Raw genomic sequence first — 24,434 nt, 5'->3', positions numbered from 1 at the left:
ACAGTGTGACCCTGATCCTTCTCAGTGCCATCTGCTCAGAGACAGGCCGCTGTCCCCCTGACCACATGGTTGTGCAGCCGACCCAGTTCCTCTGCTCAGTCCATTTCTAAAGTGCTTCCTCTCTGGTTTGTGCCCAGAAGGTTCATGGATGGAAATAGCACAGACTCTGACTGCTTTCCTGCCACTGAACCTACTGGCAGTGAGGATGGGAGTGGCCCACACCCTTTGGAGGCTGGCTGGGGCTTGGAGGGTGGGTAGGCCAGCTGTGGAAATGTTGAGTGGGCACCTTACACAGTGCTGGGTCCCTGGGGGCCCATGTGAAAGAATGCAGCCTACCTAGAAGGCAGGGACCTTGAAGGTGAATACTTGTGTTTCCCTGAGCCATGGGCTGTGTGGTTACAGAGAAGGCCCGAGTCCCCAGCAGCCATCGTCCTTGCTGGTTAGACCCATGCCTTAGTGCAGATGGTGGGTCCTGAGTCATGCTATTTGCCTGGTTGTACCTGGACCACAGCTTGGGGCTGGTCTTACAGGTGCTCCTTGTTCCCAGTGGGGATGTTGTGTGTGGGGCTGACCCCCTCCCTTATGTTACAGAGTCAGATATTGTCACACAGGCACACCTCACCCTCTTCTGTATGTCAAGCACATATGTCTAGTTGGCATGAAGTGGCTCTTGTCCCCTGTTCCCAGGTGGGGGTCTTATGGGCTGTGTAGCCATGTGCGCGGCCCCTGTGAACTGTCCCAGCTACTGGGACTCCCGGGTCCTGACCTGGGCATCCTGGCTCACAGTTGCCAGATATGGGCCCTGGGGTTACACAGGAACCAGGGTCTAAAGGGAGGGCTCCCTGGAAGGAGGCTGGTAGCCCTTGGGTGCAGGAGCAGGGAGGTCAAAAGCTGCCTTAGACCTTTGATTCAGCTTGAGGCTACCACAGATGCAATTAGCTTTCTGTGGCTTCGCTGGCTTTACCTCTGTCTCAAGTGCCCCAGCGCAGGGGGTGGGGGACGGGGAAAACACTGTCCTTTTCCTGTGAAGTATGGGCAGAACCTCAGGGGCCCCCAGGGGTCTGAGCATTTAGGAGTTCACCAGATAAGCCACAGGGCTTCAGCTGCACTCTTTCTGTGGGAACTGATTTAAGAGGCTTTAAATACAAAGTCAGATGATGGACAAAGCTGCTCGAATGCCACTCCAGGACAGTAATGGTGAGCGGCTCCTTCATCTGAGTAGGCTTAGCCATGACATTTGCTGTCCCAGATGTCATAGCCACTGAGAGGGGGATGGTGTCTGTTGTGATTCTGGCAGGCATTCTGGGTGAGGGGGCACCTGGGTGGGGGCAGACCAGGCAGGTGTGGCGAGGGCGTAGCCAAGGGACTGCAAGGAGGCCTGAGGGTGGGCAGAGGCAACCATGTTCTCAGACTGGCCTCACTCATCTGTCCTCATGAGGACTGGGGGGTGTTATTCCCTTGTGATGGGAGGCCAGGGGAGGGCTTGCATTTTAAAAGAAAAATTCTGATTACTGGTTAAAAGATACACCTAAGGGGCAAGACTGAAGCAGGGCGCTGGCAGGCAGTGGCTGGAGGTGGGGCTAGCTGTGCATCTGGGCAGGAGCCCAGAGCCTGGCCTGGGGTTCCTAGTGGTTGGAGGTGCCTGGATGCAGGGGGTTTAGGGCAGAGCAAGCGGCCTCAGCTTTGGGAATTTTGTACTTTGGTAATTGTCGGGCTCCGTTCCTTATCAGTCCTGGCTGGCCCTGAGGCTCTGTCTTCCCCTCAGAAGGAATGCCCCCATAGCTAGCTTTCATCAAGCACCTCCTCTTTGCCTTGGGCTATCAGCTAGTTTTATTCACTCCTCACCTACCCATGAGGAATCTGAGCCTTCTCCAGGGTGCAGAGCTTGTAGGCCAAGTTGGTCTGTGAGGCTGCTGCCCTGCCCTGCTCAGGGGAGGTGACCCTGCAGGCCTGGGGTGGGTAAGGAGGCGGGTGGGGCTCCTGAGTCACTCTTACCTGCCCAGGCTAACCCAGCTATTCTTGTACAGTCCGCCATGTCAGGTCAGGTTCAGGACTCCACTCCTGGCTTCCTCTCACCTCTTCTTGCTCAAAGGGAATACGTGCTTGTCACTTGCAGCCTAAGGTGGTGTGACCCACCCTCACCCTCTTGTTCCTTCCCACAGGTCCTGTACATCGGCTGTAGAGAGGGAGGGCAGTGGTGAGTATGAGGAGGCCATTCAGGAACAAATACTTTCACCACCTGCCCCCCTCACCCTCACCACCCCTACTTGGGAGACCTAGGTTCAAGGGCACAGGCAAGACTTGGGGCCAAGGCTCCTCCCTATGCCTATGTGGCTTCTCCCTGTGTGCACCCAGGCCATTACTCCAGATCTGCTGACATCCTCAGGGCCTTCCCAGGGGTCCTCATCCCCTTGTCCTAAGTGGGTCTGGGTTCTGCCTTTTGGCCTGAGTTTGCCATGTGACTAGGATTTGGCCAGGGGGAAGGAACATTGAGTATAGGAGCAGGGAGTGGTGGGCAGCACAGTGGAGGGGGGCTGTGGCTGCTAAGGAGCCTGTCCTGAGGGAAGAGGGCCATGGGCAGGTCCTGCTGGATGGAGGGGAAGCCCCATGTTTGCCTAGAGTGGGGTGGGAGCCAGAGCACAGCACAGAGCCTGTGTGTGCTCAGGCCATGTGCCCATCCCTCCAGGTACAAGTAAGAGGGAGAAGCAGTACCAGGCCCACCGGGCCTTTGGAGACCGCAGGGATGGTGTCATCAGTGCCCGCACCTACTTCTATGCCAATGAAGCCAAGTGTGACAGCCACATGGAGACGTTCTTGCGCTGCATTGAGGCTTCAGGTGGGGCCGGCTGTACACCTGCCAGGGAGGCTCAACCTCTTTGTGTAGAGATGCTGGTGGGTGAAAGCAAGGCCAGGCTAGAGCACTTGCCTGGGGCTTGGACAGTCATGAGGGATGACCATGGGTGACACTGGGGAAGATAGGCTGGGCTTAGGTCACACTGGGGTCATGCCTGAGTACAGCTCCTACCCAAGGAGCCTAGCACCTCCTGCCCCTTCCTAGATACTAGTGCCCAGATGTGAACCTCAGTAAGGCTGTCAGTGGGCTGAGCAGCACCCCCATATAGGTCAGGGGCTTGAGCCTCACCACATGTGGTACTGGGGTTTGCCAATGGCTGTGCTGTTGCCACAGAGGACTCCTCCTGCCTGGCCTTATGTGGAGAGCCTGCCAAAGGAGATGAGTTAAGTGGGCCTCTGAGTCCTTTACTCTTTAGGACATCCCCCCAGCCACAGTGCAGCCCACCATGTGGCCCCAGCAGCCCTTCCATCAGTGGGCTCTGTACCTTCTGAACGCTAGAAGGAGCAGGAGTGAGTTGTACTCAGAAGCAGCCTTCTGAGATGAGCGCTGGGGAGATGCCAGGCAGAGAGGGTCCAGAGCATGGTGCACCTCCTTACCTCTGTGTCTGCTCTGCCTGAAGTAAAGGTCACAGAAGCCAAGATGGGTCATGGGTTTCTGGAAGGGAGGAGAGAGGCAAGTGTGATTGAGTGCCTTCGGTGCTCCATCCTGTGTTTCACTGGGCATTTCTGTGTTTTGTGAATCCCCCCACGGGCAGCCTGGGGTGCCAGTGGCATGGGAGAGGACATGGAGGCAGGGACAGAATGGGCCAGTCTCACTGGCTCCTTTGCCCACTGCATTCCTGGGCCCATGTAGCCAACAAACCCTGCCAAGTTGCCTGTTCCCGCCTCCAAGGTGGGGTATCTGAGTAGCTGTGTACATGGGCATTTATGGGCTTGGTAGAAACATGGTCCTTCTGCCCATAAATGGTTAGCCAGTAGCCCAGGATATCTGACTCCTTGCTGGGCTGTCCCCTCCTCTTGGGGGCAGGGGGCAGCAGGGATCCTTGGTGCCACCCACCTTAGCCTGAGATTGCTGAGCTGTCACTAGAACTACTTCTAGGGAGGGTAAGGCATGCATGCTGGGGAGGAGGCAGCCCACCCAGACATTGCTGCAGCCCCTGCTAGGCTTGGATGGGGGAGGGGGGAGAGATCTGCTGGTCCCACTGCACTGTCATCAGTTTTGGCGACTGGATCATTCAAGGCTCCCTGGTGGTCTTGGGGGCCCATCTGTCAGGGAGACCCAGTACCATGTATGTTGTAGGTAATTGATAAGAAGAGGGGGCCACGCCAGCCATTTGCAGTCTGTCACATGTCTGTCACTCCTGAGTGGTATACGCTCTGGGCACAGGCTCCTGGTCCTCCTCATCCCCCTGTGGAGCCCTAATGGTTATTCCTGTGGCTTCTGACAGGCAGAGCCAGTGATGATGGCTTCTCAGCCATCAAGCTCACCGCATTGGGGAGACCCCAGTTTCTGGTAAGTGCCAGAACCTTCCACCTGCAGAGACAGTCTGTAAGAACTTGGGGCTGCTATGAGCATTAAGTGAAAGCTCATGTATTGGTAACTTGGTGCTGGGAGCCAGGCACACAGGAAGGACTGGGAGGGGGCCTGGAGCTATGCTCCCTGGGCGCAGGGAGCTGGGCATATGCCAGAGCCGGTGCCTCAGGCCTGCACTTGCAGCTGCAGTTCTCAGACGTGCTGACCAAGTGGAGACGATTCTTTCACCAAATGGCTGCAGAGCAAGGGAAGGCTGGGCTGGCTGCCATGGACATGAAGCTGGAGGTGGCAGTGCTACAGGTGGGACAGCCCTGCCCTCGTGGGTATGAGTGGGTGGACACAGTGGGGGCTTGGGAAGGAGCCCTGCCTGAGGGGACCTCCCCAGGCAGTGTTTGAGGTGGGTTCCCAGAGGTTGAGGACATGCTGGGCGGCAGGATTTAGGGAGGGGGGTACTTGCCCTGCACATGGCTGAGTGCTGGCTTTGGGTTTGGGAAGGGGCATCAGGGACGGGTAGGACTAGACCTGTCTATGGAACAGAAACACAGGCCAAAACTATCTTGTTCTTGCTAATGGTGTAATAAAGTCAAAAGAGCAACACAAATGTTCAGGGAAACAGGAAATGTTAGTGAATGGGGCTGGGGCACGTCCATGGGAATGCCACCTTCTCACTTCTCAAGGAAAGTGTGGCAAAGATGGGCATCGCATCCAGGACGGAGATTGAGAGCTGGTTCACTGCGGAGACCTTGGGCGTGTCTGGGTAAGAGTAGCCCCCTAGCTGGGAATTTGGGAGTGTATGCTCTGGTTCAGCCATGGTTCCAGCTGAGCCGCAACGGCTTCTCCCAGTCCTGATTGCCCTCCTGAAGAGCATGGGCCTGGGGTGACAATGCTGAAGGACCTGTTCCCTGAGACATACAGCAGGAGTTGACAGGGAGTCTGGAGTCCTGGGGGCTGGGGCTGCAGCTAGCCCAGGGCTAGCTTAGACAACAACTGGCAGGGCTGCTCACAGAATTATTCAGGTCCTAGCATGAGGGTGCCACACTTAGCCCTTCCTGGGACCCACACGGCAGGTAGGTGGAGGGTCAGGGCAGCTGAGATCCTGGAGGGGCCCATGCCTCATCCTGAGAGACCTGGGGGCTGGACCTGAGGTCACCAGGTTCCCTGGACTGGCAGAGGCTGTCCCTTTACGTGCAGGGTCTGCCTCCTTCCTGGCCTCCCGTGTTTGGCTCTTTCCCAAGCCTGACATGGCTCGTGGTGTTCTTGGTGTTCTCCCTGGGTTTTTATAGCTGCCACCACCCTGACGCAAGAATGTTCTGGTTTTGGTTTCCATTTTGTAAACAGAGGATGATGTTAACATTTTGTCTGTCCTTTGAAACTGAAAGCTGAGGTAAGTTTTGTGGGGGTTGGGCTTGGGATGCTCTTTTAAGGAATGGGCTGGTTGGGGCCTAGGCCCCCCCACAGATCCTAGCACCCGTGTGCTGATGCAGCTTCTTCCACAGCACTCTGGACCTACTGGACTGGAGCAGCCTCATCGACAGTAGGACTGAGCTCTCTAAGCACCTGGTGGTCCCTAACATGCAGGTGATGACCCCTTGCCCCCTCACCCTGTCTCACAGGGGCACAAGGCTGAGAAGGGAAACGTTCCCTGTTGCTTTCCCTGAGGCAGCAGCTGGGGTCGCAGCTGGATGAAACCAGAGTCCTTCCTGGCTGCGTAACACCCCTGTGGTCTGGAGGAAGAGGACAGATCCATGAGTGCCCCACAGAAGGGGAGAGAGACCTGTGTCCTCTCTCCTTGCATGTCAGGTCACCTCAAACCTAATATGATTACTGGCCTGAAATGGCAGTAATCATATTATCCCACGTCACAGTTCTGGAAGGACAGGGCTCAGCTTGGGTGGTTCTAGCTCAAGGTCTCCCTTGCGGTTCTCAGAGGGTGGTGGGAGCTGGGGTCATTGTGGGTCCCCACTCACACAGTCAGCAGTTGATGCTGGCTGTGGGCCAGGGCTTCCTTACCATGTGGTGGCTGGGTTCCTAGGTTGAGTGTCCTCTGAGAGCCAGGCGGAAGCATTATTACCTAGCTCCAGATGTCCCACAGCATCACTTATGCCCAGTTCTGTTTGTTAAAAGTTAGTTACTAGGCCAGCCTGTGTTCAGGGGGAGAGGAATGAGAACCCCCCCCCCCACCCCACCCAGCTGCCCCATCCTGCCTGTGGGAGGTGCCTGGAATTTGTGCCCTGTTTGAAACCACCCCTGAGCTGGGATGGAAAAACAGCAGAAGTCCCTTGGGAAAACATCCCACAGATACTGCCTTCCACAAGTATCCGGCCCCAGCTGATGGAGGGCTCAGTCCCCAAGGACCGAGGGCCAATGGAAGGGCATGCTTGAGGCCCCACTGAGAGTGCCCCGGGCAGTGTTAGTGGGCATTTTGGGCTAGCAGAGGGCCCAGGGCTGCACAGGCCTCCAGGGTAGGTGCTCCCCACCCGCAAACCCACCCCCACCCCTACCCCCACCCCAGCTGCTGAGCACCAGCTTTCTGCTGACCTGCCAGCTCCCTGAAGGCCACCACTGTCTGGAGATGGTGCCTCTGTCCCCGCTCTGTGTTGTCTGTCTCCTGCAACTTTTCCCTCCTGCTTGTAGCCACCACTCTTTCTCCGATCCCTCTCTCTGCTAGGGGCTGAGTCCTTCTGGGTGATCGGATGGATCAAGGGTTTCTTCCTTACCCTTGTGTGGGAGCAGACACCTTGGGTGTAGGTGTGACCTGGGGCGGCTAGCCCTGTGAGTCAGAGGGTGCTGGCTGGCAGCAAGGTTCTGGGGTACCATGTGACCAAGGCAGGGGATGGGGTAGCCTTTGCTGGTCCTGGGGTATTGGTAGGACCTGCACATGGGGGCAGGTGGGTGCCCTCAGGCAGAGGGAGCTGTGGCTTTGAGAGGTGGGAGCTTGGAGCCCTGCTGTGACCTGACCATATGCTGCCCCAGACAGGAGAGCTGGAGCCTCTCCTGTCACAGTTCACAGAGGAGGAAGAGCTGCAGATGACGAGGATGCTGCAAAGAATGGACATCCTGGCCAAGGTCGAGGACCCTGGGATGTGCCCAGAGAGGGTGGGGGGCACCTGTCTCACTTGATCCCAGTCAAACCTTCTGTCCCACCCCGCACTTCTCAGAAAGCCACCGAGGTGGGCGTGCGGCTGATGGTGGATGCCGAGCAGACCTACTTCCAGCCAGCCATCAGCCGCCTGACACTGGAAATGCAGCGCAAGTTCAACATAGAGAAGCCGCTCATCTTCAACACATACCAGTGCTACCTCAAGGTATGGCCCCTGCCTACTGCCCCCCACCTCCGCCACCGGTCTGCAGGTGTGCCCCTCACTTGAGTCCTGTGCTGGTGCTGGGAGAGGCCTCTGCCTGAGTGTGCCAGCCTCTGAGTGGGAGGAAAGGCCCCAGGACTCTGTTACCGGCTGTGTACTGGCCCCTTCTCTGGGCCTCAGATCCCAGACAGGGTTTTGAAGGGGTAGAAGGAAGATGAAGGAGGCTTTTTGCAGTCTGCTTCATGTGCCTTAATCCCTAAAATTTGAAGGCCTCATGAGTAAGTTTTTTCCTGCCATTTTTATTTCCTGCCATTTTTTAGTTTGGGTCCCTCTGAGGATCAGATGAAATCTCTGGTCCCCTTCCCACAAAGAGACTTGCTGAGAATCTTGCATGTACCTCAGGGAGCCCAGGGTGCTTGAGGGTGGGGTCGCTGAGCACAAATCTGGGCTGGGCTGTGCTGGGACCAGCCAGGTATTTGGAGGAGATGGTGTGGGATGGGTGTCAAGGCTCTATGGCTGGGGGAAGTGGGTGGGTGGGTGGGTGGGTGGATGTGGCAACATCCCTTGGCCCTGAGTCAGCCTGAGAAGACTCCGGAGAATACCGTGGCTGCTGGCACCTAGTCTGTCCCCCAACAAAGTTGTCCTCAGGCCACACTGAAGAGTCACCATTTCTTAGAGATGGGGGTTGGAGGGCCTTCCTCACTCACATTTGTCTCCCTGCTTCCCTGAGCACCTGGGCCTCAGGGGACACAGGCTGGAGGGGGCCCCATCCTGGTCAGCAGCAACTTTTGGCCCTGGTCCCACAGGACGCCTATGACAACGTCACCCTGGATGTGGAGCTGGCTCGCCGTGAGGGCTGGTGCTTTGGGGCCAAGCTGGTGCGGGGTGCATATATGGCCCAGGAACGTGCCCGTGCCGCGGAGATTGGCTATGAGGACCCCATTAACCCTACGTATGAGGCCACTCATGCCATGTATCACAGGTGCGCCAGCCCTTCTTGGCCCCTGGGGGCCTCATGGCTTCCTGGGGAGGGGAATGACAAAACAGGGCAGGGGTGGTGGAACTGACCTGACGTGACCCCTATCTGACTGTGGAGCAGCCTAGTGTGTCAGAAGCCTCTGTAGGAGAAAGACTTCTGTCCTGAGACCAGAGCTGATTATCTTCTCTGCTTTTTATTTATTTTTTGAATCCTCAGCTTTTGTTTTACCCTTTCTAAAAACTTTTAAGGTGGATTTTTAGTACAGAAAAGTCTACTGAATAAAACTAAACTGGCCCAGGTCCCCCAGCCAGCTCTTGTTGACACTTAGGACAAGAGATCCCTGAGCAGCCCTCCTGCCTCGCATGCAGCCCATTTGCTTTCCAAATTACACACCAGGATCATCAACTGTTTCTACATCTGCTTTTGCTGTGTTTGTCTTGCTGACCTTGTCCTGCAGCAAGGACAGGCAGATCCCATGCTTTTTCTTTGTGAGGTTGTGTGTGTGTGTGTGTGTGTGTGTGTGTGTGTGTGTGTGTGTCGCAAATAGACTCTGAGTGCCTTGGCTCCTGCTCCCTCCCCGGCAGTGCCCTGCTTTCTGGGAGTATCCAAGTGTGCCATGGGTATACCCACATCTGCTTTGGCATTGTGCATTCAGTCCTGTGCCCTTGCTTTTCCATGTAACACGTATTTGGATCCTCCTGTGTCAGCATGCCGGCCCACAGTGTTAACCCAACAGCCAGCAGAGTGCCCATCTTTGTGAGCTTTTGGTGGTTTGCTGTCAGGTCATTACAGTAGTGACTCATAGCACACTTTGCCCCTGTCTCCTGTACTCACAGGCAAAGACATAGTTGTCACATGTTCCTGGAAATGGTCATAAGGACACACACCATTGCTGCCAGATGGCAGAACCCTCACACTCTCTATGCTCAGGGAGGCTTCAATTTCCTTATGGACCCCTTCTGGAAGCAAAGCTCCATCTGTCCTGAGTGCACTGTGTCCCAGGTAGTCTCCTTTTGAATGTCTAGCCCCAGGTACTGCTCACGTTTTCTTTCTTACCTACGAGGTGTTGAGGAATGACAAGTACAGCCTTGGTCCCATTACCATGGCCACACTTGGAGTGGGCTCGCTGGACAGCCATGGGCCTGTTTGTGGCCTCTACAGGCTGGGGCTTACGTGGCACTCCCTTCAGGTGCCTCAATTATGTCCTGGAGGAGCTGAAGCACAATGCCAAGGCCAAAGTGATGGTGGCCTCTCACAATGAGGACACAGTTCGCTTCACGCTGCGCAGGTAGGCACCCTCTTCAGCTGTCTGGTGTTCCTTAGTGAGGGAAGGCTTGGGATGGGTGGTGTGGAAGCTATGCAGAGTGGTGGCACTTAGGGGTGATGTCTGTGGGATGAGCTAGAGTGGCACCTTTAGTGTCCTGCAAGCTTCCTGTCTCCCCAGGTCCAGCTGGCCATTGGCACTGCAGTAGCAAAAAGGCTATTTGCAGTGACTTGGGTTTTTAAAAATTAATACCTGACTTATTGAAATTTCAAATCAGAAATTAAATTTCATTCGGTGATTTAAATAGCTTACTGAAGTGCACAAATACAATGTGCAATGTCAGATCCCTTCAGGAGGCCTCCAGCATAATCATCTTATTTATAAATAGTTACTCTTAACATTTTAAACTGCATTTGGAACTTAATATAGTCTATTTTCTCTTTAAGTGTGTGTCTTGTGGGGCAAAACTTTGGTAGAATCCATGCAAGTCTGATATAGGAATAAGGTGAAGTAAATTAAAAAAAAATTTTTTTAATGTTTTTAAATTTTTGAGAGAGACAGAGAGAGAGCATGAGAGGGGGGAGGGGCATAGAAAGAGGGAGACACACAGACTCTGAATCAGGCTCCAGGTTCTGAGGTGTCAGCACAGAGCTGGACAGGGGGCTCGAACTTGTGAACCACAGAGATCATGACCTGAGCCAAAGTCGGACACTCAACCAAGTCACCCAGGTGCCCCATGAAGTAAATTCTTAAATATTCCAGTGTTATCACCATGTTTTTGTGTTTTCTTTTTTTTTTTTTTTAAATTTTTTTTTTTCAATGTTTATTTATTTTTGGGACAGAGAGAGACAGAGCATGAACGGGGGAGGGGCAGAGAGAGAGGGAGACACAGAATCAGAAACAGGCTCCAGGCTCTGAGCCATCAGCCCAGAGCCCAACGCAGGGCTCGAACTCACGGACTACGAGATCGTGACCTGGCTGAAGTCGGACGCTTAACCGACTGCGCCACCCAGGCGCCCCTGTTTTTGTGTTTTCTATCTTAACCCAAGGAGCACCACATGAGGGGTCCTAGCCACTCCTCCTGCTCCCCAGTCTCCACCTTCCTGGGCTTGAGGCCCTACAGGAAGCACGGTGGCAGTGGCCTTGGTGGCCCTCGCCTTTTCCAAGAGCAAAGCAGGGCAGCCAAATTGTGGCCAAGCAGGGCTTCCAGAAGAAGCAGTGAATGAACAGCCAAGGCATGGCACAGCCAGCTGCCTGACAAGCTGACTCTGGTCACTCTACACCCATTTGGTGAAGCAGTGCTTATTCTCTGCTTGTGATGGCACTGCTTTTTCACAGCCTAAAATTGCAGCTGAAAACTATTATTTTTAAAAAATTTTATTTAAATCCAAGTTATTTAACATATAATACTTGTTTCAGGAGAATTTAGTGATTCATCACTTACATATGACACCCAGTGCTCATCACAAGTGTCCTCCTTAATGCCCATCACCCATTTAGCCCATTCCCCCAACCCACTCCCCTCCAGCAACCCTCAGTTTGTTCTCTGTATTTAAGAGTCTCTTATGGACTGTTTTTCCTCTCTGTTTTTGTCTTATTTTTTCTTACCTTCCACTATGTTCATCTGTTACTTAAATTCCACTTATGAGTGAAATCATGATATGTCTTTCTCTGACTTATTTTGCTTAGCATAATATATTCTAGTTCTATCCACATTGTTGCAAATGGCAAGATTTCATTCTTTTTGGTCGCCAAGTAATATTCCATTGTGTGTGTATGTATGTGTATATATATAATATACATACATACATACATACATACACACCATATCTTCTTTATCCATTCGTCAGTTGGACATTTGGGCTTTTTCAGTAATTTGGCTATTGTTGATAGTGCTGCCATAAACATTGGGGTGCATGTTCCCCTTCAAATCAGAATTTTTGTATCCTTTGGATAAATACATAGTAGTGTAATTGCTGGATTGTAGGTAGCTAGCTCTATTTTTTAAATGTTTGTTTGAGATTGAGGGGGGAGAGAGGGAGAGAGAATCTCAAGCTGGCTCGATCCCACGAACTCTGAGATTGTGACCTCAGCTGAAATCAAGAGTCAGATGCTTAACCTACTGAGTCACCCAGGCATCCCTAGGGTAGTTCTATTTTTAATTTTTTGAGGCACCTGCATACTGTCTTCCAGAGTGGCTGCACCACTTTGCATTCCCACTGGCAGTGCAAGAGGGTTCCCCTTTCTCCACATCCTCACCAACATCTGTTGTTTTCTGAGTTGTTAATTTTAGCCATTCTGACAGGTGTGAGGTGGTGCCTCATTGTGGTTTTGATTTATATTTCCCTGATGATGAGTGATGCTGAGCATGTTTTCCCGTTAGTGAAAACCATGATTTCTAATGCACAGCAGTTGCAGCTATCAGGGTGGGGATGTGAGTGCTGAGGCCACCAGTGCCACCCAGGCCGAGTAAGACTGTGGTAAGTCTCCCTCCTGAGAGTCCCTGCCAGGATCAGGGTCTGGCTGTTTCTGTGGGATTGGTGAGGGGCTGAGTGGAGTCCTAGCTGGACAGGACTGCTCCACCTTCTTCCCTCCATCCCTGGGGACTTCCCAGCTGCTCATTTACTGCCTTGGATGCCCCAGCCTTGTGACTGGATGTCAGAGAGCCAGGGGTACCTTTTGTGCTTGGTGAAAAAAAAAAAATTCTGGTTTGACTTTTAAAACAGATGGTTTAAGTTGCAAATCTTAAAACCTGGTTTTCCCTTAGACTTAAAAAATATTCTGTTACTCCGTGATGGAAACTTGATCATCCACTAGATGATGTACACAAAGAGCCTCCCTGTGCCCCTGGCCTGGCACTTGGGAACCTGCACCGCTACACAAGTGGCAGGCCCACAGGGTCAGTGATGTACAAGTGGCATCTTCTTAGGTTTCAGTTATGAGCTCAGCAGGCTTTGCCTGACCACTCCCATTTTAGGTAGGGGTCACAGGTAGGCCACTCACCAGCTAGACAGAAAAGAGTGAAAGTTCTAAAGGTATAACCTGCCTTCAGAAGGGCTTCCTCTCTTCTGCTTTCTGAATCTTCCTGCCGAGAATAAGCCTGTTCTTGGCATCTTAGCCAGGGAGGCTCCTGCCCTGGACGCGGCTTCCTTTGTCTAAAGTGCCAGCTGAGTGCGCTCTCCTTTCTCATAGCCCCCAGGGCCCGTGCCACGCTCCACAAATACTATCATGGAGAAGGCTTGGCTCCTGCAGGACATGGTTCTGTGTTCCTGCACTGGGAGCTGGGGAGCCCATGGCAGCTTGGGCTTACCTTCCCTGACGAAGTAGTGTGGGTCTCTGATGCCACATCAGGGAGCTCAGACAGCCTGTGTAAGCTTTGGCTGACTGGCAAGCCAACCCATAACTCAAGAGGCCTGAACAACAGCATGTTCTATGGGCCAGCAGTGTTCACTGGGCTCAGCTGGGGACTGCTTCTGCTGGCCCTGCCCTGAGATCTGACTTGTATCTGTGGTCAGCTAAGGCCTGACTGGACCTAAATGGCTTCATTCATGGCTGGGGCAGCAAAGGGACTGCATCACATCTAGTTTCCTATAGGCCAGTGCAGGCTTTGCCACATGGTGGTCTCAGGCTTCCAGAAGCCCTGAGAGGGCAAGCCTTTGCCCACATCACATTTGCTCTTCTCTTTTTGGCCAGAGGAAGTCAGGAGGCCTAGCTCAGAAGCCAGGTGGAGAACCTTGCCTGCTGGGAGAAGCTGCAGTCACATGGCCTAGCGGGTGGAGAGGGGTCAGCAGCCACTTCCGCAGGAACCGCGTGAATGTCCCCACCACTGCCAGTCAGGTGGGCAGCAATGTGGTGGCAGCCCTGCTCTCACAGGGTTCATGTTCCAGTGAGGGACAGAGATACTTAAACTGGAGACTGGGGCCACATGGTAGAGACCATGGCCTGCTTTAGAGTAGGTGGCCCCCACACTGGAGCCACTCTGACAGAAAGAGGGAGAGGACCTCTGGAGGATGATCCTCATGTGGAGGGCCGGGGTGAGATGTCCTCAATGCTCTAGGAGTGAGGGGCCTGAGACAGTGAGAAGAGGGGGATCCTGGAGACAGGGAAGCACACTGCTGGCCTGCAGCCTGGGTGCGTGTGAGGAGGACCCAGGCTAAACATACCCTTGGAGGGAGGTGGAAGGATGAGGGCAGATTCCAGAGCGCTGGTAATTGAGTCTGGACATGTGGATACAGCAAGCTGGAGGTAAAAATATAAGAATCCTCAGTAAGTAGACATTGCAAACCTTGGAAATTTTTCTAAGACCATACAAGGGAGGTATGAAGTCAGGAGAGGGTGCTGGGCACAGTTGGGGGCCAGATGTTGGGCAGCACTAAGAGAAATGTGAGCCACATCTATTCTAAATGTTCTACTAGCCACATAAGAGATGACATTAATTTCAGTAATACCTTTCAATTAGGCCAACATATCCAAAATATTACCTATATTCAGTATTTCAGAAAAACAATACATTCTTTTTTCCAGTTTTCAAAATCCCATGTGTGTTAGATACTTCTAGCACATCTCAGTTTAGACCAGTTGACTTTCAGAGACTCAGTGGGCACCAGTGGCTGGTGCTGCTGTATGGGACAGAGCAGCCAGTAAGGGGAGGACAAGAGACCGGGTGGGACGGAGGGGATGTGGCACTGAAGGAGAGGGGCTCAAAAAGGGGTTGGAGGAGGGTCTTTTGATGGCTTACCCAGGCCAGGCTTTGGGGCAGGCCTGCCTCACTAGGTTAGGGCAGACGAGAGGGGAGAGGGAAGGGGCCAAGGGGAGAAAGTATAGTGGGAGGGGGAGGCTGGCTGGGAGAGGAGGGAACTTGGTGGCCATGATCTGAGGTGGGACTTGCAGGGCAGATGCTTGGTCTGGGCATCACAGAGCCTAAACCTATGCCCCACCCTGCAGGGGATGGAAGCTAAAGTGTATGAAGATCTGGGAGTGGAAGTGGAGGGTTCAGAGCTAGCTCAAGTTGCCCTGGGGGCTCACCTGCCATCTTGTCTGTCTACAGGATGGAGGAGCTGGGCCTGCACCCTGCTGACCGTCAGGTGTACTTTGGACAGCTACTGGGCATGTGTGATCAGATCAGCTTCCCACTAGGTGAGCTGAGTCTCCCAGGGGAGCAGGGGTGGGGAAGTCTAGGACTGGGACTCACTGCTTCTGCCTGTGTGTACAGGTCAGGCGGGCTTTCCTGTGTACAAGTATGTACCCTATGGCCCTGTGATGGAAGTGCTGCCCTACCTGTCCCGCCGCGCCCTGGAGAACAGTGGTGTCATGAAGGGTGCCTGGCGGGAGAGGCAGCTGCTGTGGCAGGAGCTCAAGCGGAGGCTCCGCACAGGCAGCCTCTTTCACCGTCCAGCCTAGTGCTCGTGGGGCACCACCCACCTTCAGACTTGGCCTTCAGATGCTCCCTTGCCTGGGCTGTGGCCTCCCAGGCCAATGCCACATTTATAGCCCAACCAAAACTTCACGTGGATTCACCTTTTTATGCCCAAGACTATGAGATCCACTGGAAGTCGGGCCTCGGTGCCCCTCTGGCCTCTGCCCAGGACATGGGCACCTAGACCATGTCTGATGCTTGCCAGAGCCACTGGGAACTGTCAGGGACTGCCCTTCAATAAGTGGGCACAACCCCATGACCTTGGACCCAAAGGACCACCTTCTGACAGTTCATCCAGCCCATACCGAGCCCCTCGGGTAGTCACCAGTGGGGAAGCTGGCCTGGTCAATAAACCACTATTCCTGAAGCCCCCAACTTCTTTCTTGCAACGCTTTTCCCCCTCAAGTTGTCCTGTGGGGTCAGCATCAAAGACAGAATGGTTCTGATGGCTCTGCCTCTCTGGCACCATGTGTCCCTGGGAGTGAGGCCCACCATGGGTGGAGTGGACCCACCAATCCTTCCTTCAGGCTGTATCACAGATTTGGCTATGTAGGGTGCTAGACACTCCCACCCCAAGATGACAGATAGCAGCGCCCCTGGGCACAGACCAATGCAGACAGGATGCTCCTGGGGTGGGCTTGCTGCTTCCCCACCCTGGACTCCCGCCCCCCCGACACTTGCTGCTCGGTGCCCTTTGCCCCAGTTGTCCTAATGACCCATCAGGCTCCTAGTATTGTGACCAGAGCTGACTCAAAGCTGCCTCCTCCCTCTAGTCCTCAGCCCCAGAGCAGACTAGATGTAGTCTTAGTGCCCTGGGGGAAAGGTGGTATGGCTGGGCCTGCAGCTCCATGAGGGAGCTCCAGAGGGGGGTGCCCCTGGGAGGAACCTCTGTGACATGGGGAGTGGGGCATCTGCTGGCTCCTCCATAGGCCATGGAGCTACCAGGTGAGGGCCCCAGTCATGGCAGATACCACAGAGCTGTCATATAAGCCACGTGCAGGCCACACTGTGGCACCTTTATTTCTCTGGGCCTCAGAGGGCTTGGGCCTTGGAGCCTCTCCCATTGACTTGGGCTGCATCTGCCAAGGGAAGGGCTGAGACCAGAACAAGCATGAAGCCTGAAGCATGGCAGAGATTGGGTGCGCCCAGTGGAGTGAGAAGGTGCTAGGACCTCCAGCCCTACTGTGCTCAGCTCTGAGGCATCCGATTAGCAGGATAGGCCCACTCTTCCCTTTACCATACCATCCTAGCTTTGGACAAAAGCAAAGGTGGATGGCAGGTGCAGCCAGAGTCCAATCTGGCCTCTCCTCAGAGGGTTGACTCCTCCTGCAGGCAGCTGGGAAGGTGGTGGCCAGGTTCCATTCAGCTTTCTGCTGCCTGTAGCAACTGAGGAACAGGGCTGTCTTCTCAGCTATGATGGGCAGCAGGTAACTGGCAGGGACCCCATCTGGTCATAGAGCTGTCTTCCCCGCCTGGCAGCCCCTCTGCTGCAGCTTCCGGATGAGTTCCAATAGGTTCATCTGCAGTGTCAGCTCCTGAGATGCAGAAGGGCTGCTGTGAGGCTAGCATGACACCTAGACTCTCCTGCACTGGCAAGAGCCCCAGGCAGAAGCCTCCTTTTCCCAAAGGCCCACAGGCAGCTACCAGGGCCTAAGAGTGCCAAGCAGTGAACCCATGGGACTGACTTCCAGTGAATCCTGCCCATGGCTTGCCAGAAAGGGGAAAAAGTGGGGATGCCACCCCCAACAAGGCTGCAGTTGTCCAGGCTTGGTGCACACGGAGATGTATGTAGGGAGGAGATGAGGGTCCTGTGAGTAGCAGGCCTGGGGAAGGGGAGGCAGAGGCAGTGGGACTTGCCTTACTAATTTCTCCCTCCTCCCCTCCGTCTACACACCCTGGGCCTGGCTCCCCAGTGACCAATGATAAAACCCCAGAGGGAATTGGACCTTTGGGAACCAGCATCCCCTGGGCTGCACCAGGGCAGACCTGAGGCACTGACCTGTGGGTTGGTGGTCACATAGAAGCCAGCAACCCCTGCCTTCTCCAGTGTGCTCTGCTGGTCTGCCACCTTCCGGTCTAGCTCTAGGACAATCTTCTGGTCCATTGCCCGCTGCTCCTCACGAATCCGGTGTTCCACTGCCTGCACGGTGAGGGCAGCTCAGGGGCTTAGCCCCCTGCCCATCAATGCCTCAAACATACACTGGTGGCTTGCCACTTCCTTTAGCCCCCCCCCCGCCCCCCGCCTTCCCAATCATTCCAAGGCCACTGATGGTGCCCTTATTGCACCAGGTTGCTCCCTCCTCGGCCACACTGAACCCTGGAGAAAAGTTCGGCTGCCCCACCCCAAATGTTCTCCCTTCCAGGACCTCCGGTCAGGTGTCCCTCCTTTGCTGTGCCAGACTTTGCCCAGCCATGACCGCTCAGGACCACCATGAGCTGGCCAGATGCCAGATCCACCTCTGCTTACTATCAAGTTGCCAACCACCTCTGTGCCTTTGCACATGTTCCCTCCCCATTGGGACTGCCAGCCAACCCCAGCTCTTCCCTGTATGCCCTGGCTCGGGGCCGTCTGGGACCCTGCACAAATCCCTCCATGCACTCCTACCACCCATGGCTTCTCGGTTACATATGGGTCTCTTGGTTGTCCTGAGCAATCTGGGAACAGGACAGGCCTCATAATCCCACCATTGCCCTTGCACCTCTAAAGCCTTGGGGCACAACGGCCTCCCACTCAGCACCTGCCCTGCACAGGCCCGGGCCACGAGCAGCTGCAGCCCCAGGGAGCAGGGAATCATATGCTTTTACCCAGTTCTGCCACATCCCAACCCCCACAGTGAAGAGCCATACTGGGGGCTCATCAGGTCTCTAGTGGACCACCCAAGCTGAGGCCCAGAGGAGACAGCAGCTCCCATTCCACCCTGGGCCCCTTCCACCATGGCCCAGTCACCCTGCCCACACCCCTACCTCCAGCTCACGCTGCTGAGTTGCCTGGAGCACGGGCAAGTTGTGGGGTCGGCAGGCCTGCTGGGCTTCCTGGTGCTTTTGCCGCAGCGCCTGCCTGAGCACTAGGAGGAGATGAGACCAGAGAAGTCAGGTAGGTAGTGGGAGGTGAGATGGGAGGGGGTCAGGGAACACCTCTTGCCTCAGCACCTGCCCTGGCTGTCCCACCATGGGGCAGCGAGGACAAGGCACAGACATGAAGCCTTGCCTGATGACCCAGCCTGCCCGAAGCCCTGCACTAGCAGCTGGATGGAGTTCTGGGGGATGCCCAATCCCCTAGCCTACTCAGTCTTTCCCTCAACCAGGGCAGGGCCATTCTCTAGCAGCGAGGATCGAGGGGACTCGGTGCAAGAATGCAACAGAGGAGGGTGAGCGAGGGCAGGCTGGCGTAGGGGTGGGGCCAGGGCTATAGCCCGGGGTCAGAAGACCAACAGGAGTGGGAGACTGCGGTCTGGAGGCTTCTAGGTTCAGATGGCCACAGGCCAGCATTCCTGGGTGTGAGCTGCCCATCACCCATGTGATATATACAGTGATGTCCAGGAGACCACCCAGGCAAAGGTCTGGGAAAAGGAGGATGAGGAGTCATTGTGCCAAAGCATGGCATGGTCTCTGCTTCCAGAGGCATGGTTGTGTCCCTCCCTCAGAGTTGCCCTTCAGGGTGGGCAGACCTGCCCCACCCCATCCACCACTCCCAGAGGGAGTAGGATGGGCCCAAGGACGAGATGAGCCATTAGAGGTCCTCTGCTGGGGGCGGGGGGTGTCTATGTTACTTGGAGAGGAGTTCACCAAGGCCACTAAGGAAAGCTCCTACAGTTGCCACTAAATCATACCATAAACATAAGCAAAGTTGTCTAGTCTGATAGGACTGGACTGAGGAGAAAGATATCATGGGATGGAAAGAAACCAATCACAAAACAGAATATACAAAACTATACAGCATAGATCCTAGACCCATGTCAAATGGCTAGATCTCTCCTGTAAGGAGGGGTCCTCGGCCATAAGGAAACAAACCCAACACTAGGTCTTAGGCAGATACCTCTTAGCCAGTGGTTTGGCACCTGCTGTGCCCCGAACCTTACCAATCTCCTGTTTCTTGGCATTCTGTGTACACCTCAACAATGGCATTTATCACATTAAATGAGTGTGAAACCAAGAACCACCCTTGAGACACCTGCATACACACAAGGACAAGGAAGATGCTCCCTGGTTAATGTTTACACCACGTGGAGGCAGGATGGGAGGAAATAAATAGATAAATGCAGGAACACGTTATCTCCTTCACTTTGTTTATCAAACATTGCTGCAAATCTCAGGACAACATCCAGCTTCCACTGGGTGAGACGAGAGCTGTGGCCACTGCCTGGCTTTAGCAGTGACCAAGGAAAGCAATGGCAGCCAATCACCACCACCTGCTGAGTCAGAGGGAAGGAAAAGCAGAAAGTCACAGGGTGCTCACCGATTGCTGGTGGCATCAAAACCCGTCCAAAACTTCTGAAGCACAAGTAGCAAGGTGTCTAGAGGATTATCAAAAAATCTTCACTAAAAGGAACCAGGACTCTGGAGAAACTGCTGCCCTCCCTGCCCCGCCCCCTTTATTATTCGGAGTGCTTTATTCACTCCCTGAACTAGTAATCTCTGTGGATAAACAAAGGTCACCCACATGAGAATGAGAACTACTTATTGACAGCAAGAGTAAGTGACCATCACTGCCTGCATTTTGTAGAGACTCAACCACAGGCAGGAGGAATGGGAAAGCTTTTTGGTGGCCAAAGGGAAAGGTCCATCCTGATGGGAGGCTGCTGAAGCTGGAAACAGACTGAGGCAGGGAAAGACAAGAAAAGATGAGCCTAAACACCTTCCTGTACCAGAAAGCAAGGAAGTGCTCCAAGAATGATGGGGACACATCAAAAGAACACAGGAGCCAGCCCAAGAGCTCTCCCACTGACTGTATGTGGCCCAATTTGAGCATTATAAAGAATAATGAGCTATGTACTTTGGATTTTTGACTGTATGCATTTTACGCCTCAATGGAAATGTTTACAAAGACAACCACTCCAACAGCAGGGAAAATGTAACACCAATTCTATAAAAACTTAAAAACCTGAAGAGAACGCTTCCCAACTCATCCTATGAAGCCAGCCTTACCCTAATACCCCATGCAAAGGCATTATAAAAAACTACAGATCAATGTTCATTATGAACACAGAAGCAAAAATTCTTAACGAGATTTTAGCAAATCAAATCCAACATAGACAAAAAGGATAATACATCCTGACCAACTAGGATTTATCCCAGGAATTAAAAACATCAGTGTAATTCACCATAGTAACCAAAAAGCCGCATGATCATGTCAATAGATATAGAAAAAGGGATTCAACAAAATCCAATGTCGATTTCTGAGAGAAATGCTAATTTCTGCCATAAACGTCTAAGTTGCATATCATTGGGTCTGCAACTGCTGTCCAGTTTACAGGAAACAGGGTGGAGAAATGGTTAAATGACAGCATGAGGAAGCAATCTGACAGACCCAGCATGGGGACATTCTCTTCAAAAAGTCAATGCCAAAGTAAATGTTTTGAGACTATTCCAGGAGCAGAGACCAAAGTAACCAAATGCAATGCATAAACCTACACTGTCCTTACAGAGACAGTTTGTGACAAGTTGGGTAATGTGACTGTGGACTGAAGGTCAGAAGACACCTGGAATGATTAAATTCTCAGGATGCTGTCCCTGGTCACGTTGGAGTGTTCTTGTTCTAGGGCACTGGTTCTCAATCCTGGGCCAAAGTTGACCCCCAATGATGTCTGGAGACATTTTTGGCTGTCACTGGAGGAATATGCCACTGTCATCTAATGGGTAAAAGCCACGGATGCTGCTAAACATCCTGCAATGCACAAGACACTGTCTCACCATTAAGACTTGTTCAGCCACAAATAACAGTGCTGTGTTAGAAAACCCCAGTCTAGAGGAATGCTGAAGATCCAGGGTGAAACCCTATGGTGTTGCATATATATTTAGAAGTATTAAGAACTTCGGCAAAATGTTAATTATTGAATCTACCTGGAGGGGATACAGGTATACATTATTCTTCCAACGTTACTAAATATTTTAACCTTTTTTTTTTTTTTTTTAAACAAGTAAGTCTGGTAAAAATACAATAACAAAGGTAGGAAATCTCATGGGGGCAGGGAGAGCTGCCCAGCATACCTTGCAGGAAGGGGCTCCGGAGACCCCCGAGTGGGTACGCCTGGGAGGAGCCAAGGGCTGAGGGTGTGGCTCGAGTGAAGAAGTTCTTGGTTCCAAAGGGTGACACAGGGCATAGTGCGGGTGAGGGGGCAGGGGTGGTGTGGGGCTCTGCGCCGCTGGAAGGGGAACTGACCCTAAAGCACGGAAGAACTGTCAACACTTTGGAGCATCACCGAGGGTAGTCAGCCGCTACCGCTGACCGCCACCACCAGGATCCGCCCACGGGCTGACCACACAGGAAGGCCTTGGGCCATCTTGCGTGGACGAGGGTGGAGACAAGGCTAAGTCTGGGCAGGGAGTGTCGATGTTATGCTGATGCGGGGTCGTGCAACTGACAAAATTAAACTGCCTTGACCTTTTTGTCACCAAAAAAGGGCTAGCGGTCTCCGCGCGCTTGACCTGGTCAATTTTAGGGTCTTCATCCGAGCGACACCCAGGGAAGGACTCGGCCTACACAGACACCGAGAGCTAAACTCCCGGAGGAGAAGCGTGCGTCGTCCCGCCTCCCCCGCGCACCTCGGTGCTCATTCTGTAGCCGCAGGCGCTGATTGTACAGGCTCTTCTCGGTGAGGTGCTGGATCTCCAGCAGCCCCTGCACGATCTCGAACACGGTGCCGTCAAGAAGCGCCAGGGCCAGGTCGCTGAGCGTGGTGTAGGACAGGCGCTGCTGGAAAGAGCTGCGGGCAGAGGGACGCGGTGAGCGCGGGCGGGACCCAGGGCCGCCTCAGCCGCCCGCTCCGCCCCACCCCGCGGCCGCGCACCTGGGAAGCTCTTTAACTAGGCTCTGTAGTGCAGATAGCAGCTGGTAGTGCCGCTCCTGCTGCCGGGCCCCATCTACCGCCTCTTCGAAGGCGCCACCGTAGCGCTCCATGGTGGTCGCGACCAGCCAGCCGCCGGCCGGAACAACCCGCGCCTCCTCTGCGTCAGGCCCGAGTGAGACGCATCCCGCCCATTTTACGACCATCTCGAACGCGGCGCGTCCCGCCCCCTTTTACGACAGTTGAGGCGGTGCGGCCCACCTCCTGCGCCCTCCCGTACGAGGCTCGCTCCGCTCTTACGCAGAGGTTCCTAGGAGGGTTCCTCATTGTCCCCGCCCCTTATCCTGCCATTTGGCCCACGCGACCTGAGGCATAACACCACAGCCTCGAAATCGCGAGATTTCGAAGAAGCCCACCCTGCCCGCCCTGAGTCGGCGCGGACCGAGGCCCCGCCCCACTGGGCTAACTCAGCAAGGGTGTGGGTGTGGTCCAGCGCATGCGCCTGTTGGGATGCCGCGTGGTTGCTGCTGTCGCAAAGTGTTTGCTCCTCTTTGCTCCCCCCCCCAAAAGCGCTTGAGTCACTGAGTCCCGAGCTCCACCAATACTAGCGGCGTGACCTTGGGGCATTTTTGTCACCTTCAGGCCTCAGTCTCCTTGTCTTCCACTCATGGGGCGTTTTTCCGGGTTACCTGTCAAGCGAGACCCCTCTCTCCCTCTCTGACACGGGGTCTGGGAGCTCCAGCAGCGGCGGTGCAGGAAGGGTCTGCGCGCTGGAGGAAGGATGGCGGTGAGTCCCTCGCCCTCCCCAACCCCAACACCTTCGTGGGAGAGCTCTGTTCCCAACCCCACCCCCTTATCTGCCTCCACCAGCGTCGTCAACATGTCGAAGAAAACCTGGCCCAATGCCTCAATCCAACATTGAGAATAAAAGTCCTGGAATCCACAATTACACTCTTCATAAGCCACAAAAATATACAAAACAAAGTTTGGATTGCTGAATATCCTGCTGAACTCATGGGGGCAGGGGATTCCCGCCATGGAGAACTAGCATCATGTCTTCTTCATCTCAGTGGGAGAGTATTCAGTGCTGCCAAAAACTGGGAAGAGGCTGCTGTATAGCGAAATGCAAAAGTAGGTAGATTCATGAAGAAGACAACCAGAAAGAAGGCTTGTGTGGCCAACTTGAGCAGACAAATCCAACTGACTATGGATAGAATGCCCAGACTTTGGAGGAGAAACGCATGCTGACCCCCTGGGGGCTATGTAGGATCAGCACCAAGGAGAGGAGGCAGCTTAACTAGGGCGTTTTCTGGGGTGATTGATTCCTTGAAGAAGACTCCTTAACCAAACTTTGGTCAGGCTCCCTTTAGCTCTCTTTTTAACTAGGCCTCATGCTTGGGCCCTGTCTTAAGCCTGCCTAGTCTAGTTGCAGCAAGAATCCTGGTAAGTCAGTTAAGAGAGAATTCCCTACCTTTGACATCTGATTGTCCTTGAAACCGATCAGATTCCTTGTCCCCTACTCTCCTATTCTCAAGAGGACCCATGTGGCTGGGCTGCAGCAACCAAAGGGAGAGTTGCAGTGGGGTACATGTTACAGAGGTTCCTGAGGGATTGTCCTAAGCAGTAGGGAGATCTGAAGGTTTGGGGGCACAGACATGATCAGATTTGCCTTTCACAAGCCACTCAGTAGCCACCATGCTGGTGAGATGACAGGGCTTCACCTGGGTCAGGGTCAGGGGAAGGCAACACAGGGAGGTGGGGTTCTAGAGTCATCTGGGGTTGTACTGAAGTCCCCAGTTAGTCCTCACAGTTTTCTCCACGATGTTTCCTCAGTCCTGGCAGGAGTGGCTCTCCCTTCCCCACATGTGCTCTGAGTCTGGGGCCAGGAATGAATACAATGAATGAATGACAAGCACTCAGGCCAGTGCTGTAGAGTATGGAGGACAGGCAAAACCCATAGCTGGAGGTGCACACTGGCACCTTGCACCACACTCCTAGCTGGTGGCAGGAGCAGAAGCTGCGACTTGGGCACTGAGCAGCTGTGAGTGGCTGGAGGAATGGGCTGGTTTAGGCCAGGATGCT

General features: G+C 54.0%; 2 protein-coding genes across 14 annotated transcripts in view; one reads left to right on the top strand and one right to left on the bottom strand.

Annotated features, from left to right (window-relative positions):
- The window catches only part of LOC122471010 (proline dehydrogenase 1, mitochondrial), a 73,312-nt gene that overhangs the window by 8,471 nt on the left and 40,407 nt on the right, over positions 1 to 24,434 (top strand). For 4 of the 11 annotated variants that reach the window (XR_006294065.1, XR_006294066.1, XR_006294064.1 and 1 more), the window contains exons 3-13: positions 2,163 to 2,197; positions 2,687 to 2,836; positions 4,302 to 4,366; positions 4,571 to 4,687; positions 5,065 to 5,144; positions 5,884 to 5,965; positions 7,361 to 7,453; positions 7,546 to 7,692; positions 8,496 to 8,671; positions 9,858 to 9,956; positions 14,980 to 15,068. Coding sequence is in view for 6 of the 11 variants with exons in the window: in XM_043559330.1 (XP_043415265.1) it covers positions 2,163 to 2,197; positions 2,687 to 2,836; positions 4,302 to 4,366; positions 4,571 to 4,687; positions 5,065 to 5,144; positions 5,884 to 5,965; positions 7,361 to 7,453; positions 7,546 to 7,692; positions 8,496 to 8,671; positions 9,858 to 9,956; positions 14,980 to 15,532 (1,597 nt within the window). In the remaining 5 variants the exon portion in view is untranslated. Of the gene's footprint in view, positions 1 to 2,162; positions 2,198 to 2,686; positions 2,837 to 4,301; positions 4,367 to 4,570; positions 4,688 to 5,064; positions 5,145 to 5,883; positions 5,966 to 7,360; positions 7,454 to 7,545; positions 7,693 to 8,495; positions 8,672 to 9,857; positions 9,957 to 12,341; positions 12,413 to 13,625; positions 13,770 to 14,979; positions 15,714 to 24,434 lie in introns of those variants that run through there. The other 7 variants (XR_006294067.1, XM_043559332.1, XM_043559336.1 and 4 more) reach the window with 7 other exon arrangements.
- Positions 16,328 to 22,578, bottom strand: DGCR6L (DiGeorge syndrome critical region gene 6 like). 3 transcript variants are annotated; one of them, XM_043559339.1, is made up of 5 exons: positions 22,356 to 22,558; positions 22,111 to 22,271; positions 18,313 to 18,413; positions 17,348 to 17,488; positions 16,328 to 16,883 (listed from the first exon to the last, which is right to left on the bottom strand). In XM_043559339.1, exons 1-5 carry the CDS (start codon positions 22,556 to 22,558, stop codon positions 16,800 to 16,802), a joined length of 690 nt encoding a protein of 229 aa, XP_043415274.1. In that variant the 3' UTR covers positions 16,328 to 16,799. The 3 variants fall into 3 exon arrangements, with proteins under 3 accessions (XP_043415274.1, XP_043415272.1, XP_043415273.1); XM_043559337.1 differs by lacking the exons at positions 16,328 to 16,883; positions 17,348 to 17,488; positions 18,313 to 18,413 and adding exons at positions 19,525 to 19,760; positions 21,556 to 21,728 and having other exon boundaries at positions 22,356 to 22,578; XM_043559338.1 differs by lacking the exons at positions 16,328 to 16,883; positions 17,348 to 17,488; positions 18,313 to 18,413 and adding exons at positions 19,525 to 19,757; positions 21,556 to 21,728 and having other exon boundaries at positions 22,356 to 22,577.

The sequence above is a fragment of the Prionailurus bengalensis genome, chromosome D3 (genome assembly GCF_016509475.1).
Source record: "Prionailurus bengalensis isolate Pbe53 chromosome D3, Fcat_Pben_1.1_paternal_pri, whole genome shotgun sequence".
NCBI classification, from domain to species: domain Eukaryota; kingdom Metazoa; phylum Chordata; class Mammalia; order Carnivora; family Felidae; genus Prionailurus; species Prionailurus bengalensis.
The sequence above is the reverse complement of the archived record's forward strand: the minus strand, read 5'-3'. Positions and strand labels throughout refer to the sequence as shown.